Source organism: Solanum lycopersicum, chromosome 9 (assembly GCF_036512215.1).
Source record: "Solanum lycopersicum chromosome 9, SLM_r2.1".
NCBI classification, from domain to species: domain Eukaryota; kingdom Viridiplantae; phylum Streptophyta; class Magnoliopsida; order Solanales; family Solanaceae; genus Solanum; species Solanum lycopersicum.
This window is the reverse complement of record NC_090808.1, coordinates 66,052,437-66,071,105: the sequence shown is the minus strand read 5'-3', so window position 1 is coordinate 66,071,105 and position 18,669 is coordinate 66,052,437. Positions and strand designations below refer to the sequence as shown.

General features: G+C 32.1%; 3 protein-coding genes across 3 annotated transcripts; 2 read left to right on the top strand and 1 right to left on the bottom strand.

Moving 5' to 3' along the window:
- Positions 1-5,811: 5,811 nt before the first annotated feature.
- Positions 5,812-7,236, bottom strand: LOC101256126 (F-box protein At5g03100-like). The gene has a single exon (XM_004247633.5). It carries the CDS (start codon positions 7,234-7,236, stop codon positions 5,812-5,814), a length of 1,425 nt encoding a protein of 474 aa, XP_004247681.2.
- A 2,523-nt stretch (positions 7,237-9,759) lies between these two features.
- Positions 9,760-11,211, top strand: LOC138338651 (putative F-box/LRR-repeat protein At3g28410). Its single transcript, XM_069289628.1, has one exon. The coding sequence runs from the start codon at positions 9,760-9,762 to the stop codon at positions 11,209-11,211; it is 1,452 nt and encodes a 483-aa protein (XP_069145729.1).
- Positions 11,212-13,790: 2,579 nt separating this feature from the next.
- LOC104649392 (F-box/FBD/LRR-repeat protein At2g26030-like) lies at positions 13,791-15,320 on the top strand. Its single transcript, XM_010328429.2, has one exon. The coding sequence runs from the start codon at positions 13,791-13,793 to the stop codon at positions 15,318-15,320; it is 1,530 nt and encodes a 509-aa protein (XP_010326731.2).
- Positions 15,321-18,669: the final 3,349 nt, after the last annotated feature.

Here is an 18,669-nt window from a genome sequence, read left to right as displayed (position 1 = left end):
GATGAGGAAAAGAATAATCCCAACTACTTCCAAAAGAAAAATGAGCGATCATGTCGAACCTGAGAATGTAATCAAGGACTCATCGGGAAAAATATCTCCAGCGGATTTTCCGACAATCACGTCACCGCCGATCACCGTACCGACCGATGCAACTGCGGTGCCGGAGTCCCAATTTGTACCGGATTTTGATGCAGATCCACCTATAAGGCCTGGCGATAATGATGATGATCAGAATGAGAGTAATCTAGAAGTTTCTACTCCGCAGCCGGAAGCGGCTGATGAAAAACCTCCGCCGTTCTAACTTTTTGTATTTGTATTTATTAGTATATATATATATATATATATATAATAGGCGGGAAGAGGAAAATTTTGAAAATTGGCTTGCTCATTTGTCAAACTTCCAATTTCAAATTTTGTGCAAGATGATATTGAGTTGAGCTAATTTAATAATTGGAGTTGTGTGGAATTAGTCTCATTAAAAAAATTGATATGATAGCGATTCCGTTTTATTCATTTTTCGTGATTGTTTTAGGCACTTCAATGACTTTTTTTTAATATATTAACAAAAGTCAATGTAAATATTAGTTGAAACTAAAATGATTAGTAAATATGGAGATGATAACCAATTGTGTGACAATTTTAATTTTTCGTGATTGTTCTAGGCACTTCATATATTAACAAAAGTTAATGTAAATATTAATTGAAACTAAAATGATTAGTAAATATGGAGTTGATAACCAATTGTGTGACAATTTTAATTTTAGATGGGAAAATGGTATATAATAATAAATTATTAATATAAATTAAATATCATAATTGCAGTTTAAATTAATTGACTCCGTATCAAATTCTACTGATTCGCCTTTCTCTTTGGTGAATTTTGGTCGACGGTCTCTTCTTCAAACTCTCTCGCTTTTATATAAAACAAATATGTAAAATAAACATTAAAATATGTTTATGTTCGTATAAAATGAGAGAATACAATTTATATATGTTTGTTTTACTCTTTCAGATATCTCTTGCTTGTTTTGTCCATCGCCTTTTTCGCTCATAATATGTAATTATATTAAAAAAAAATTATTTTGCTTAGTTTTTTTCTGTATTTTTTTTTTGCTTTATTCAATATAAATTATACAAAATATAATTTATAGTTTATGTCTATATTAAGTGAGAAAAATTTAATATACACATTTTATTTCGATTTATTTGTGTACGCATTTAAATTTTATGTAGATATATAAATACATAAAATTGAATTGAGAGATTGTTAACGATTTATACAAACGAGTGATTGACAATGATTTATACAAATGGTCTACTAGCAAAATATATAAATCAAGTGAAACCAGCGAATTATATAATTTAATGTTCCAAATTAGTGTTTGTTATAAAGCGCAAATATACAAATTGTAATTATAACATACAAATTAAATTTTTATGATTGACAACGAGTTATACAAATAGTCTACCAGCAAAATTATATATAAATTTAAAGTGGACAGCGAATTATACAAGCTAATGGTCCAAATTAGTGCTAACTATGAAGCGCAGCTATCCAAATTATAACTATAACATGCAAATTAAATTTTTATGATTGACAACTATTTATACAAATGATTTACCAGTAAAATTATATAAATTTAAAGTGGAGCCATCGAATTATACAAGTTGATGCTTTCAACTAGTGTTTATTATGAAGCGCAATTATTCAAATTGTAACTATAATATATAAATTAATTTTTTATGTTTACTATATTTAAAATTTGCTCTAAAATAAGTATAATAAAATATTCTTTTTATTTTAAAAAGAATGACCTCCTTTAATTTTTAGTCTATTTAAAAAAAATAATCTTTTTTTATAACATTTTAATTTCATCTTTTCACGTGATATGTTTAAGATCATAAAATTAAAGAATAATTTTGTACATTTAATCTATCTTTACGAGAATTAAATTTTTTTTATTCATTTAAACACAGTGTGAAGTCAAACTAAATTATTTATTGTAAATAAGAGGAAGTAATTTTCTAATTAATAATATTATAAAAACATAGACTAATACGTGTCAACTAAGAGTCCATTTTTTGCCACGTACGTACCTGTGCACGCAAACACTACTTTATTTTCCCTTCTCGATAAAGTCTTTTCTTCTAATTCTTCATAAGCCTAAAAAAATTCAAAAACTCCTAAAGAAAAAAATAAAAAATGAATCCAATTAATATTTTCCCTAAAATCTTCTCACAATTATCTTCACTTACTAATCTCCATAAGCTCTCACAAATTCGTATTTCTTCAACTCAATTAATAATTCACCACCGTGGAGCCCGTAAATATTCCTCCGACGATCATCCACCGGAAAAGCCACCGCCGGAATTTCCTGCGGCTCCGCAACCAGACAAGCCTTCGGAGTCGTCCGAAGCACCTAGCGCTCCGGACTTCAATGATGATCCGACTCCGCAGTACCGGGGCGGCCCGTATGGTTCCGGGGCAGCTATACCTCAGCAAAGTTCCAAGTCAAAAGTGCGACAGCCGCATGGTGCTGAGGTGAAAACACCTGTTCCGCCGGATTCCGATGATATCGTTTCGTCTTAATTGTGAAATCCGATGTGGCGGTTTAATATATCTTAAGTTAATTAAAGCGCTTAATTTCGTAATAAGATAGCGAAATTTTGTTATAAAAATAGAAAAATATAATGTAACGGTATTTTGATTTTAAAATGTAATGGAAATTATAACATATTTTCTGTATCTATTTTACAATCTCAATTTTGTATTATAAAATAGATACCAGGACATATATCTGATTTAATTATTTTTCATATCTACTATATAGCAATATTATTTATTAAATCTTGTGTTATATCAGATACAAGGGGATGTATCCAATAATTAATTAATTCATGTTCATAACATACGTTCTATAGTGTATCAGAATTACTTACATATATGCATGTGTCATACTTATTAGTTTAATGTTATTTTTTTTTTTTAAGAAACATTATTCTTTTAAATAAACGGAGGGTTTAATAGATAAATAATATTGTTTTTTAAAAAAACAAATAAAATTGAACGAGTAAACAGAAATTCAAAAAATATCCACCATTGTGGAAACAAACAAGTACTTTAAAACTTATGTATTATAATTAAGTTTTAATTATTTTACTTTTTAATATTCAAATTTTAAATAAGGAAAATTGTTATAGAACATAACTAGGACTCCCTATTTACTCTACTATTTAAACTCAACTTTATGTACAAATCTCTTTCAATCTTTTGTCTGCAACGTACTTAATTTGAGTATTTTTTTTGGATTTGGGTTTTTTTGGCTCTTACTACAATGGCTGATTTATTGCCTCAATGTCTTATTCATAAAATACTCTGTATGCATAGTTTTAAAAGAGCAGCCCAATTGAGTATTCTTTCTAAAACATGGCTACAAGCATGGTTGACTATTCCCAATTTGAGTTTTTCACTTGGTTATCTCGAGCACCATATGAAAAAAGTAATGGATAATATCATGGAGAGATATCGAGATAAAAAAATCCCCATTGAAAAGTTAGATTTATCATACTCTATTCGTTCTAATGAATTTTTTCCTCTGTTTGATAAGTGGCTTGATATTGCACTTCAGAATGGTGTAAAATATCTCGTCTTTCGCGTTTCTAGCCGTGAGGCATACCCGTTGCCTGTGTTAACAATCTTGGCAAAAAAATCTTTAAGAGAATTAGTATTAACAGGTTGTGAATTGCACTGTGATTCATCATCTAGTGGCGGCGTGGTGAATTGCAATTCGTTGAGGAAGCTTTCTCTAACTCGTGTTAATTTAGGTGAAAACACGCTTCAGATTCTACTTAATAGTTGTCGATTTATCGACACGTTAATATTAGATTCTTGTCCTTGGTTAAAAAAGATTGAGATACTGAATAATCTTCCAAAGATCAAGTCGGTTTCTATTCGTCACTCTGACCAACTGCAGCTTGTAAAAATTGAAGCACCGTCTCTTGAACACTTGTATTATTTTACTGGTGCTGAAAAGTTTTGCATTGATGCCCCAAATTTGGTGTCATGGGAGTATACGGGATTTAAATTTCCTGCAACTTTTTTGGATGCTAATTTGCAACGGGATTGTTATCCTAAGAGATTCGTTCTTGATTCAACGAGCAAAACAATTGCAGATTTTATGGATGTTTTAATGCATATGATGAGATGGAGTTATTCTACTTCTCATGGAAGCAACAAGCTTTTGCATCGTCAATTAATAGAAGTTAAAGCCTATAAATTTGATTGGGAAAACCAGAGATGGCATTCTGATCCTATGGAACTTGGAAATGGAAGGAAGGTAATAAGGGACGATAACGATAAGTTTTGCTTTTTATTAAATTGGTCATGCAATTAACATATCTCTCGTTCAAAATTGTAATGCATAAGTTCATTAATATGTATTTTTTAGAATATATTCTAGTATCTTTTGAGATACTTGTATTAGATAGTATGATATTTTAGTTATCGCAAACTATTAGAGAATTTCACGTAAATCTCGAAATATTCGTAAAAAAAACAGATACATTATGTTCGTTAGCTTGATATGGCATAATGGCAATGGATAATTGCGTTGATAGTAATAATTAATTAACATTTAAATTGAACATTTACTAGAAGTTTTAATACTAGAAAGCTTCAAGCTATGTGAGCCGCAAGATTTCCAATAATTTTTAGAACTTATCCTTTTTACATTCTATCACTTTTGATATTAAGAACACCTAATAATTTTTATAACAATATAATCTGGAAAACACCTAATAATTTTTACAACAATATATCTTTTCCAGATTCTACCTACCACGTTTGATATTAAGAACACCCGTAACTTTTGATATTAAGGCCATCTGTTTGTATAATATGCAGATTTTGTTCCATGAAATTAATGCTACTTTTCTCGTCTCTATCGTGTTACCCAATATATAGTCAAAAATGAAGAATAAGACTGAATTTATCTTCTTTAATCGTTCTGCATAAGTTGATGATAATCCATGAACAACACAAATAGTAAGGACCTCAATCGCCTTTTCCCTTCAAAGGGGTGTAATTCTAATGACACTCCTATTTATACTTGTATAGGGATGCTTTTACAAATTATTCTAGATACTTAAACAAGAAAAATCTGGATATCTTTATCTACTAACAATCTAACAAGAATCTAGATATTTCTAGAATTCACAATAACTATCTACTTCTCTAGAACATCTTTACAGTTCCTAGATACATCAAGTATTGAAGGTATAACTTTAAAAAGTTCTACAAAATATCTAAGATTATTTGTACCTCCAAAAAATCATAAAATTTTTCACAACATTGCGGCCTTTGCTTATTTACCCTTTTTTGACTTTGCTATATTTACCTGTGTCATTATTATATGTGTCATTAGTAATGACACAGGTAAATATAGCAAACCCTTTTTAAAAACTTTGCTATATTTTTTTTTCCACAAAACACAAATACTAATAACACTTTCAGCCTTTTCGAAAAACCACTACATTACAAGTTTTCTTTGATGAACTAAGTATTTATAAACTTTCAGCACAAATAGGCCCTTTGCAGTGGCATGACTGGTCCCAACGATCAACGAATGACAATATCTAGGGGATGAAATCACCAAGAGACGGAAATATTCTTATCAACAAGTTTGAATTTCACAACTTCACAAAACATGATTGGGCTGTAAAATATTGAGCTCTGGAATCAAGAATCATATGCTTCAATTTCAACACAATTTTAGACTACTTTTAGGAATGAACATTGATAAACTAACTGCATTACCAATCTAATAAAAAATAAACGTCCTTCCTGTCCTCCGGAGCCAGTTCCCCACTTGTGAGTTGCAGCTCTTGATTTTTCCCATCAAACACTTTTATTTCTTTCAATTGACTATGCCAAGGACTAAGATTCTTCATATACATCAAACGACTAACGAAACATGTAATCATTTCAACCGTTGATGATAGGTTGAGTCTCCTGGGATTACAACTCCATAGCAAAGCATCCACAAACGTTGAACACTCCCCATATGACCTCATAATGTTGACATTTAAAACGTCCACTCGGGGGCTAGCAACTCCATGATGCTGCTGCAAATCTCTCATCTCAATCTCATTGTATTCGGGAAAACAGAGGAGAACTTGGGACCAAGAGATCGGATTTGATAGAAGCTTTCTCAACATACTAAACCATGCCGCATCTAAATTGTTGTTGCCATGAAGAACTATTTTTGAGTGCTTCAATCGACTTGACTCTTTCGCAATTTTAAGTTCAGGAATTTGATATCCTATATACTCAAGTGATACCAAATTCGAAGTTTCAATCTGGCTTATACCCAAACAATACTGAATCTTCAATACTTCTAGGGATTGCGATCTAGAAATAATGTCATCGAGAAATCCATTACATATCTTCACATATGATAGCTCTAAAGATTTCAGATTATGACATCCAACAACAACCAAATTTCTCGATAAATAACCATTGTAAAACAAGTGTTCAAGGCTTGGTGCTTCGATTCTCACACGTTGGTTTCTATTTATTGATAGGGAAACTGACTTGAGCTTTTGAAGATTCATAAGCTCAATCTTTACCAACCCCGAACAACGATCAAGGGTAAAAGAGTCGATGAACGGACAACTATTAAGTAAAGTCTGAAGCAATTTTTTGCTTATAAATATATAAGATAGAGAAAGCTTTCTCAAAGAATGACAATTCGCGGGTTCATTCGCGAACCCAGTAGATGGCGAAAAATGCACAATGTAACAACCTTTCAGATCCAATTCTCTTAAAGAATTTGCTGCCAAGACATTAGAAATAGGAAAAGGATATAACCTAACTGAATAGAGAAAATCTACATAGACTATATCTCTTACCCCATTCTGAAGAGCAGTGTCAAGCCACTTGTCAATTAGGGAGAAAACTTGATCACGACGATTTAATTTCGAACTATGTGAAAATCCAAACTTATCAATTGGGATTTTGTTTTCCCTGTATGTCTCCATAATTGCATCCACTATTTGTGTTTCTTCGAAATATTCCACAAAGAATTCTAACTTGGGAAGAGTCGACCAAGCTTGAAACCATGTTTTTGAGAGAATTCTCATTGTGGATGCTTCGCCATAACTAAGATAACAGAGAATTTTGTGAATCACGCATTCAGGGAATATGTCAGCCGTGGCTGCCATGGCCGTGGCTGCCATGGTCGTGGCTTGAAAGGGGAATGAACAAATACAATGGAGAAGTAAAAATAAATACTTTAGAAACCCTAATTAATTTCTACCGACTTTACCCTTTTGTTTTTTAACTTTATATTGGAAAAAAAAAACATAACATGTCCTTTAACTTATCTTAATTTACATTTATGTCTTCTAACTTCGAGTTTGTATAAATAGACACTTAAACTTGTATAAAGTAGAACAAATAATCACATACTTTTTATATGTCATCTTACCTGACAATTTGCATTTTTCGTGGTATCCTTCGTGTTTTAGGCCACTTACAATTCAAATATCTACCTATTGAACTTTATACAAATTTAAGTGTATTTATGTATACAAAAAATTGAATAACAAAACACTTGAATATGTTATGCCTCTTCCTTTTTTTAAAAAAAATAACTTTGAAAGATAAAAAGTAGGTTTGAAATGGTTTTCATAAAAATAAACAAATTAGCTAGTACGAAATTAGTTTAAATAAGAAAATTAAGTAAATATGAAATGGTAAAAAGAGACCAAAGTATATAGGCTATACAAAAAAAAAAGAGACCAAGTACTTATAGAAGACAAAAAATCCCCAAGTGATTAAAAAAAAAATCCAAAGATAAAAGTAAAATGAAGTTTTAATACTAGTAAAAAGATTCAAGCTTGACATGTTACGTATTTGGAATTTGTATAATAACATATTTTTATTATTATATTAGTAAATTATTATTAAAGTTTGTTATAACTACGTAAAAACCGCGGATAAATTTACTAGTATAACAGTAATATCCTATGATGTATAGGGTTTTGATTTACTCTTCCACTTCAGTTGTCAATTCCCCTGCAACTTACATGTGGAAACAAGCTCAGTTGAAATGTTGTCTGTATGCCTCATTCACAAAATACTCTGTTATCTTAGTTATGGCGAAGCAACATGGATGAGAATTCTCTCGAAATCATGGTTACAAGCCTGGTTAGATCTTCCCAACTTGGAATTCGAAGTCAGTTCGGGCAAAAGCATAACAATAGTGGATGAAATCACTAACAGATATAGGGACGGAAATATTCCTATTGACAAAATTGAATTTCACAACTATTACAAAGCCTGATCATATTTACCCTCCGATTGATAGGTGGCTCGACATTGTACTTAAAAGTGGTGTAAGACATCCTGTGTATCGAGATGTTCGATTTAGCCATTGAGCATTGTACTGGGCTGAGAAATATTAAGCTTTTGAATCTTCGTAATATTAGATCACTTACCATTTGTATTCACCAACTCGTTAAAATCCAAGCACCAGCTCTTGAACACTTGTCTTATTCTAACTATTGTTTGAAACTATTGAATATTATTGACTATGAGAATCTGAAATTTTTAGAGATAATCACGGAGGTATCTTATAGATATCTCAACGACCTTATTTCAATACCTTACTGTCTTGAGAGACTGATATTATCGGAGGCTCTTTCACAGTCGTAAAAATTTAATTTTGTTTAATGTTAGCTTGATACTTCGATTTGATATGTTAGTCCGAGGCTTTCTTGTAGGTGTTATGTTGTACTTCAAAATCACAGAATCTATTGAGCTATACTCAAATAAGAGATCCCAGTGTGATACTTGAATCACACTCAAATCTGCTGGTGCATAGTAACAATTTTGTCTTAGTACTCATTTTGTTATTTTTGGTTAACCGTGGTACCTAGGACAACTTGAGCGCACCAAGACAAATTACACGGAGTATCTGTCACCTCTCACTAACAACATGTATTAGATAACCCTGTCCATCAAGGCTATAATAAACTAGAAGAAATCACAAGTTAACTCTGTCCGCCAAGACAAGAAATCATTTGATTTTTGTTCTGTTGGGATTTGAATTTGAAAACCTCATGTGCTTAACATAGTAAATTGACCGCTAGATCACACCCTTGGGTGCGTTTTAGTACTAAGGTAGTGCAAACTAGTACTAAGACGAGTAAACGTAGTTTAGCATAGTATATATCTCTTTTTAGAACCCATCAAAGACCAAGGTACTCTGCTTTCCCTCTTCTTAGATGCAATCAGATTTGTTTCTTCAGTAATGTTCATTTTCCTTTGAGGGCGTTTTCGTTCTCCATTTTCATTTCATAATAATCCAACGCAGTTAGATAGTATGAAATAAATTTAAAGATGAAAAGGTAAAGAGAAATAATATGTAGGCTATACACAAAAAAATAATAATTAGGCCAAAAATTTATAAAAGAAAAAGAATCCCAAAGTGATAAAAATATTAACATAAAGACAAAATCAAGTGTTGATAATTAAAAAAGATTCAATCTTGAAATCCTACATATTCGGATTTTGTTTTGTATAATGATATATTTTTATTATTATATCTGTAACCAATTGTTTAAGTTTGTTGTAACTGTTCTATAAGCGCCGATAAATTTACAAGTATTACCGTATACTCGGGTTTCTATAATATATATATATATATAGGGTTTGATTTACTTTTCCACTGTCACATCCCCTGCAACTTCTAAACCATGGGGACAGCTGACATGTTGCCTATATGCCTCATTCGCAAAATACTCCGTTATCTTAGTTATGAAGAAGCATCTCGGATGACAATTCTCTCCAAAACATGGCTACTAGCCTGGTTGGATATCCCCAACTTGGTATTTACAGTCTCGTCGGTCAAAACCATAACAACAGTGGATCATGTCATGGAGAGATATAAGAACGGAAATATTCCTATTGAAAAGTTTGAATTACACAACTCTATAAAGTCTAAACATATTTTCCCTGTGATTGATAGGTGGCTCGATATTGCTCTTCAAAATGGTGTAAGACATGTAAAGTACATAGATGTTGAAATTCCAACAACATACCCCTTCCCTATTGTTAAATTCTTTGAAGCAAATGTTTTACGAGAACTGGTCTTGAAGGGTTGTAATATGATGCATTTTAATCAAGTGGTGACGTGTCATTCTTTGAGAAATCTTTCTCTATCTCTTGTACTCTTCGACGAGACCATACTTCTGAATATACTCAATAGTTGTCCGTTCATTGTTGAGTTAAGCATTGGGTATTGTACTTGGCTGAAAAATATTGAGATCCGAAATCTTCCTAATATCAGGTCTCTTGTCATTTGTAATGATGAGCCCCTTAAAATCCAGGCACCGTCTCTTGAACGCTTGTATTATAGTAGTTCTTGTTTGAATAAATTGAATATTGTTGAACATAAGAATCTGAAAACTTTAGATATATCATGCGCAGAGATATCTGATGTATATCTCAACCACCTTATCTCGATACCTTACAGCCTCGAGAAACTGATACTAGCTAACATAGCTTTTGGAAGATTCGACATTTGCAGGAGTCAATCCCTAAAGGTGTTAAAGATTCATAATTGCAAGATCATAGGAGAAATTGATGCTCCAAATTTGGTTTCGCTCGAGTATAAAGGAATTGATATTCCTCAGCTTAAATTTGCACAAGAATCAAGAAAATTGAGGCGATCACGTATGATTCTTTATCCCTTGTTCGATGTAGATGCATCATGGTTTTGTCAGTTGAGGAAATCCTTATCAGATTCAATCTCGTGGTCTCAAGTTACCATTTACTTTTACAAATGCGAGGAGATAAATGTGATAGATTTGCTACTGCAACCTAGAGTTGTTATCCCCAAAGTGGACATTTTAGATGTGAACTTCTCAAAGCCGAATTGGGAGTTCCCGACATTTATTGATGCCTTGCTGTGGAGTTGTCATCCCAGGAAACTTGACCTGCAATCAACAAGTGCAATTTTTACATGTTTCATGAATCGTTTCACGCAGATGAAGAATTTGCGTCATGGTCGATTAAAAGAAGCAAAAGCCTACAAATTTGATCAGAAAAGTCAGAGTTGGCATGCTGTAGAACATAAAAGAGGAAGAGATCTCTCAATAAGGACCAGTAGCAAGTCGAAGAAATACTTCTTTTTATTAGATTGGTGATGCAGTTTATTCCATTGCAAATTGAATGCCTTTATTTTTAGAAGTAACAAACTGCACTTCAATTTTTCGCAGCAAAAAGTAATAAATGCAGGGAGATTTACTTCATTTTTGTCTTCCACTAGAGGTTTTTTATCAGTAGTGAAAATTTGATTAAGTTAACGTTAGCTTGAAAGTTGTTTTCTGATATTTGGATTTTTGATATGTTAGTCCGAGGCCAACTTATAGTTGTTATGTTATACATCGAAATTACAGAATCAATTGAGATATATATAACTCAAATAAGAGATCTGTTGAATGCCTTGAATAGGACCCGTTACAAACAGAAAGGACGGGGTCTCGCTGTTCTTGGAGAATTTCGAGACAACAAATTGGTATCAGAGCCTCTCGGTTAATCGGTGTTCTTGGAGAATTTCGAGATGTCTGCTTTGAACGTGAAAATCGACAAATTCACAGGGAGGAACAGTTTCAGTTTATGGCAGGTTGTGAAGAGAATTTTCCGGTACCTTAGAGGTACATCTGACGTTGGTCTCATTTATGGAGGTGATACTCAGTGCTTGGTTACTGGCTATTCTGATTCTGACTATGCTGGAGATGTTGACACAAGAAGATCGATGACTGACTATGTGTTTACCCTTGGAGGATCTGTCGTCAGTTGGAAGGCAACTTTGCAACCTACAGTGACTTTGTCTACTACGGAAGCGGAGTACATGACCTTGACAGAGGCTGCAAAAGAAGGGATTTGGCTGAAAGGGCTGGTTAGTGATCTTGGTCTGCATCATGATCAGGCTACGGTGTATTGTGACAGTTTGAGTGCAATTTGTCTAGCCAAGGATCAAGTCCATCATGAGAGAACCAAGCATATTGACGTGAGGTATCATTTTCTGAGAAGTGAGAAGAGAATCAAGGTGAAGAAAGTAGGAACTGCTGATAATCCTGCTGATATGTTCACAAAGCCGGTTCCACAGAGCAAGTTGCAACATTGTTTGGACTTGCTCAACATCAGAAGCTGTTAATTGCCCTGCGGGGCAATTCTGAGGAAGAGGGGGAGGCCTGGCACTATCATAGTGCGTCTGAAGAATCTGTTTGGAGAATTCAAGTCAAGGTGGAGATTTGTTGAATGCCTTGAATTGGACCCTTAATTATCTGTCAATTCTGTATTTTGGGCCCAAGCCTGTTAGGGCGTAGCTTAGCACTATATATAGACGCTATGGCAAACCCTATTCTGTAATTCTGTTCTTGCCTCTCCATAATAAAACTGCTCCCCCTCTTCCCGTGGACGTAGCCAATTTATTGGTGAACCACGTAAATCTGTTGTCTTGTTTTTCGCGTTTATATTTTCTCGTATTATATCAAATTCCGCACAACAAGATCTTACTGTGTTTTTGTCTTATAATTCTAAAAGTAGTTGCGCGTGTATGCAACTGATAGGCCTATTAATTTCATCTTGAGACCTCTGAAGTATGTACTTTGTTGAAAAAGGAGAAAGTTATGCTGCATATAAATATAATTTCGACTTGTGATATCTGTGATCTTTGCATCGTTTCTTATTTAGTAGCAGTATAGAACCATTTACCACCTTTTTTTAAGGTTAACCGTGGTGCCCGGGCCAACTTGAGATATCGTAGACTAATTCCCTGAGATATCTGTCACTTTTCACTAAACAACAGGTACCAGGGAACCCCATCCATCACCGCTAGAATAAACCGGAAGAACTAACCAATTAACTCTGTCAGCTAAGACTAGATATCACTGTGTTTTGTCTCCGTTGGGATTTGAATTTGAGACCTCATGGTGCTTAACATAGTTTTTAATCACACCCTTGGATGCGTTTCCATACTCAAACTTAGTAGTTCATACTAGTACTAAGACGATTACATGTAGTTATAGCACCCAACAAAGACCAAGAAAACTCTACTTTCCTTCTTCGTATATGCAATCAGATTAGTTTCTTCAGCTGTGTTCATTTTCCTTTGAGGGCGTTTTCGTTCTCCATTTCCATTTAAATAGTCCCACTCAAACTACCTATCTTATCAAGTACTGTGAACGTAGCGCACTTCCAGTTCTAACTTCTTGCAGCTGGAAGCTAAATGTCATTGCAAAATTTATCGAAAAATAAATAAAGCACAGAGCCAACTTTCCTACCTTTGAGTTCTGTTTGAAAATGTTTTCATAAAAATGAACAAGCTAGCTAGTATGGAATAAATATAAAGATGAAAACGTAAAAGAGACCAAATATGTAGGCTATACTAAAGAAGACAAAAAAAAAAACAGAAGTATTTATAAAAGACAAAAAATCACAGGGCGATAAAAAAATTAAAGATAAAAATAAAATTACAGATTTTTTTTTTTTTTAAAGATTCAAACTTGAAATGTAACATAATTGGATTTTCTATAATAATTAGCTGTTATTTAAGTTTGTTACAACTGTTCTAAAAGCGCGGAAGCTATTATTTAAGTTTGTTATAACAGTTCTAAAAGCGTGGATAAATTTACTAGTACTAACAGTATAATAGGGTTCCTAGAGTATGTAGGGTTTTGATTTACTTTTTCACTGTGACTTCCCCTGCAACTTCCAAGCCATGGGGACTGCTGACATGTTGCCTGTATGCCTCATTCGCAAAATACTCTGTTATCTTAGTTATCGAGAAGCATCCCGGATGAGAATTCTCTCCAAAACATGGCTATTAGCCTGGTTGGATCTTCCCAACTTGGAATTCTCAGGGAAAAGCATAGCAATAGTGGATAATATCATGGAGAGATATAGGGACGGAAATATTCCTATTGACAAATTTGAATTTGACAACTCTAAAAAACCTGATCGTATTTCTGGTCTGATTGATAAATGGCTCGGCATTGCTCTTCAAAATGGTGTTAGACATCTAGTTTATAGAGATGTTACACATTCAAAAATATACCCTTTTCCTATTTTCAAATTCTTGGAAGCAAATTATTTAGGAGAACTAGTCCTGATGGGTTGTGATCTGATGCATGTTTCGTTATCGAGTACTAGTCATGTTGTGACGTGTCATTCTTTGAGAAAGCTTTCTCTATCTCGTGTACGATTAGATAAGAACATGCTTCAGACTATACTCTCTAGTTGTCCCTTCATTGTTGATTTAATCATCAGGAACTGTAGTCGGCTGAAAAACGTTGAGCTCCGGAATCTTCCTAAGATCAAGTCACTTGCCATTGATATTGACCATCCCGTTAGAATCGATGCACCAACTCTTGAACACTTGTATTATTCTAGTTTTTGTTTGAATAAATTGAGTATTGATAAATATAAGAATCTGAAATCTTTAGAGATATCATGTACGAAGATATCTGATATGTATCTGAACCGCCTTATCTTCAGACCTTACTGCCTCGAGAAATTGGTATTAGCTAACATTTCTTTAGGAAGGTTTAACATTTGCAGGTGTCGATCCTTAAAGGTGTTAAAGATTCATAATTGCAAGAACATCGGAGAAATTTATGCTCCGAATTTGGTTTTGTTGGAGTATAAAGGAGATGATATTCCTGAGCTTGAATTTGCACTAGAATCAAGACAATTGAAGCAGTCACAAATGATTCTTTATCCCTTGTTCAATGTAGACGCGGCATGGTTTTGTCAGCTGAGGCAATCTCTATCAGATTCGATCTCTTGGTCTCAAGTTACCATTTATTTTCACAAATACGAGGAGATCAACATGAATTATTTGCATATGCAGTACTTTAGAGATGCTATCCCCAAAGTGGACGTTTTAGATGTAAACTTTTTAAGGCCAACTGGGGAGTGCTTGACTTTTGTGGATGCCTTGCTCTGGAGTTGTCGTCCCAAGAAACTCAACTTACAATCGACAAGTGAAATGTTCATATGTTTCATGGATTGTTTGATGCATATGAAGAGTTTGAGACGAGCTCTTATTCATGATATTAGTTGTTTGATGCATATGAAGAGTTTGAGACGCGCTCTTTCTCATCAAAAGCGTGGTCAATTAAAAGAGTTAAAAGCCTACAAATTTGATCAGAGAAATCAGAGTTGGCATCCTGTAGAACACAAAAGAGAAGAGCTCTCAATAAGGACCGTTAGCACGTTGGAGAAATATTTCTTTCTATTAGATTGGTGAAGTAGTTTATTCAATCGCAATTTGAATTCCCTTATTCTCTTATAAGTAACGAAATGCACTTCCATTTTCGCAGAAAAAACTGTTTTTTCATCTTCCATTTTCTTAGTCGTAAAATTTGATTTTGTTTATGTTAGCTTGATACTTGGATTTCTTTTAAGGGAAGGCAATATGAATATAGTTTTTGTGTAATCATTGGTTTAACTTGCCTAAGATCAGATTACAGATATATGATGTGAAACAGAACATTTCCTCTAACTTATAGCAACGGTATAGTTGTCTCTGTGTGACCCTTTAGGTCGTAGAAAAACAAAACCATTCTCGTTGTACCTTGTCAAGTAATGTGAACGCAGCGGGCTTTCAGTGTCTAACTTCTACTACCGATTTTTTAACTTTTAAATTAGAGAATATGAAATAAAAGATAGGTTTGAAAATGTATTTTTTTCTCATAAAAATGAACAAGTTAAGGAGTCTTGTTGACTAGCAAGTATAATTGTACAAGGACTCTATTTATGTTCTAATAGGCTTTATTTTATATAAAAAAAAAGGCCATGTATTTATAAAGGAAAAAATGGTCAAATATACCCCTAAACTATTTGTAAAGGTCTAGACATGCCACATGGAATTGTCATTTCATTTTGACCTTACCACATAACATTTATATGAAAATGGAAAGATATTCGGACTCATAAACACCTAATTCGACTCATAAGCTCCTTTTAAATTCACTATCGACCCATTTTTAACAATTTTGTTTAATTTTTATTATTGCGGTAAATCCCGAAAATAGGTAATTGATTAATAAAAAATAGGAAAAATATGAAAAAATATAAAATTAACGCAAAAAATTTACAAATAAATATAGTAACCTTAAATCTAACATTTCAATTTTTTTTAAATTTTTTATTTTTCGATAAATCTCGAAAATGAGTAATTGATTAATAAAAAATATGAAAAGTATGAAAAAAATATGAATTAACGCCAAAACTTCACAAATATATATAGTAACATTTCAATCTACAATTTTTTAATTTTTTTTTATTTTTCGATAAATCCCGAAAATGAGTAATTTTTTAATAAAGAGGGAAAAATATGAAAACAAAATAAAAAATATACGTCAAAATTCACATATAAATATAGTAAACTTAAATTCAATAATTTCAACAATTTTTTTATTTTATATTTTTTCATATTTTCCTATTTTTTTATTTGTGATTTTTTTGTGTAATTTTTATATATTTTTTCATATTTTTTTGTTTGATAAACTCATTTTTGGGATTTATCGAAAAAATTAAAAATTAAAAAATGTTGAAATTGTTGAATTTAAGGTTACTGTATTTATTTTTTTAATTTTTGGCGTTAATTTTATATTTTTTTCATACTTTTTATTAATCAATTACTCATTTCGGGATTTCTCAAAAAAAAATAAAAATAATAAAAAAAATGTTTAAATTGAATTTAAGGTTATTGTAATTATTTATGTATTTTTGGCGTTAATTTTATACTTTTTTCATATTTTCCTATTTTATTATTAATCAATTACTCATTTTCGAAATTTGTCAAAAAATTAAACAAAATTGTTAAAAATTGATCGGATAATTTATTTAAAAGGGGGTTGATTTATGGGTCGGACTAAGTGTTTATGAGTCTGAATATCTTTTCATTTTCATATAAATGTTATGTGATAAGGCCAAAATGACATGACAATTCTATTTAGCATTAAAGAAATGAAAAATGAGTTGGATATGTCCAACATGACAACTAACGCCCATAAGGGCATATTTGGACCAAAAATTGGACAGCGAGGGCATCAGTGAACCAAACTTTAAACGGCGGGTATATCTAGACCTTTTCGAATAGTTTAGAGGCATATTTGACCCTTTTCCCATTTATAAAGCATAATACATAAATATGTCCTTTTACTTGGCTTTAAATCACATTTATGACCTTCAACTTTGGGTGTGCACAAGTAGACACTTAATCTTGTATAAAATTGAACAAATAGACACACAGATCCTACATGTCATTTTTTGTACTACATGGCGTGTTACGTGTATTTTGCCATGTCGGACTTATTTATTTTAAAGTTGGATAGTTAAAGTGTCTGTTTGTGCATTATGAAAGCTTGAGGTCAAAGTTAAACTTTGAAGTCAAGTTTAGGGTCCAATATATGTATTATGTCATTTATCAAAGACAAAAAGTTTCCCGATAAAAAAAATTAAAGTAAGTGTTAATAATAAAAAGGGAAAATGCACCAAGTACCTCTAGACTATGATGGAAATCTCAGAGACACACCTTAATTAAACTAAGGTCCTATTACCCCTGAACATATTTTTTTGTAATTTTATGCATCTTTTTGGCTTACGTGACATCCAAATATCTTCCGTGCCACAAATGTGTGGAATCACGGAGTGTGCCACGTAAGCCAAAAGATACACAAAATTACAAAAATATAAATTCAGGGGTTAGAACCTTAATTAAAATTTTGGTCATAGTCTAGGATACTTATGTATTTTTCCTAATAAAAAAGATTCAAACTTGAAATATAGCATATATGGATTTTTAAAATAATATATTTTTATTATTATATTAGTAAGTTGTTATTTAAGTTTGTTATAATTGTTCTAAGAGGGTGGATAAGTTAAAGTTATTTTTTAAGTTTGTTATCATTGATCTAAAAGTGCGAATTGATAATCTATATGACACTTTTAATATTTTTTATTTTTCAAGAGTCAAACAATTTTTATACTTTTTATTTTTTTAGAGTCAAACGGTTTAAGTTTGATTGGGAATTTGCGAATGTAATTTTCGATTTTTTTGAAATGAAATTTATATATTTGTATGAAAAATTAACCGTCAAAATTAGACTTGTTTGAATCTCAAAATCCGAAAAGTGTCACATAAAATAAAACGAGAGAGTATTTAATTTTAAGTTTGGAGATTATATATTAGATAATCACTCAACTATGAGTTATTTTTTCAAAAAAAGTTACTCAACTTTAAATTTTAATACAAATATCACTCAATTATAAGTTTTTTCTCAAAAAGCCATTCAACTTTGAGTTAAAAATTAAACTTGAGTGACTTTATGAGATAATAACTCATAGTTGGATGGTTTTTCAAGAAAAATAATTCATAATGACTTTTCAATTAAACCAAACTTGAGTGACAATTTGAGAATAGAGTAGTGGTTGAGTAAGCATATGAGATATTCACGTGAGATATTATTCCTTTTAAGTTTGTTTTTGAGAATAGAGTAGCTGGTTGAGTAAGCATATGAGATATTCACGTGAGATATTATTCCTTTTTAAGTTTGTTAGAACTGTTCTAAAAAGGTGGATAAATTTACTTG

What these genes read in the sequence shown, in the direction of transcription:
- LOC101256126 (XM_004247633.5), bottom strand. Translation starts at nt 7,236, where the DNA reads ATGGCAGCCACGGCCATGGCAGCCACGGCTGACATATTCCCTGAATGC.
- LOC138338651 (XM_069289628.1), top strand. Translation starts at nt 9,760, where the DNA reads ATGGGGACAGCTGACATGTTGCCTATATGCCTCATTCGCAAAATACTC.
- LOC104649392 (XM_010328429.2), top strand. Translation starts at nt 13,791, where the DNA reads ATGGGGACTGCTGACATGTTGCCTGTATGCCTCATTCGCAAAATACTC.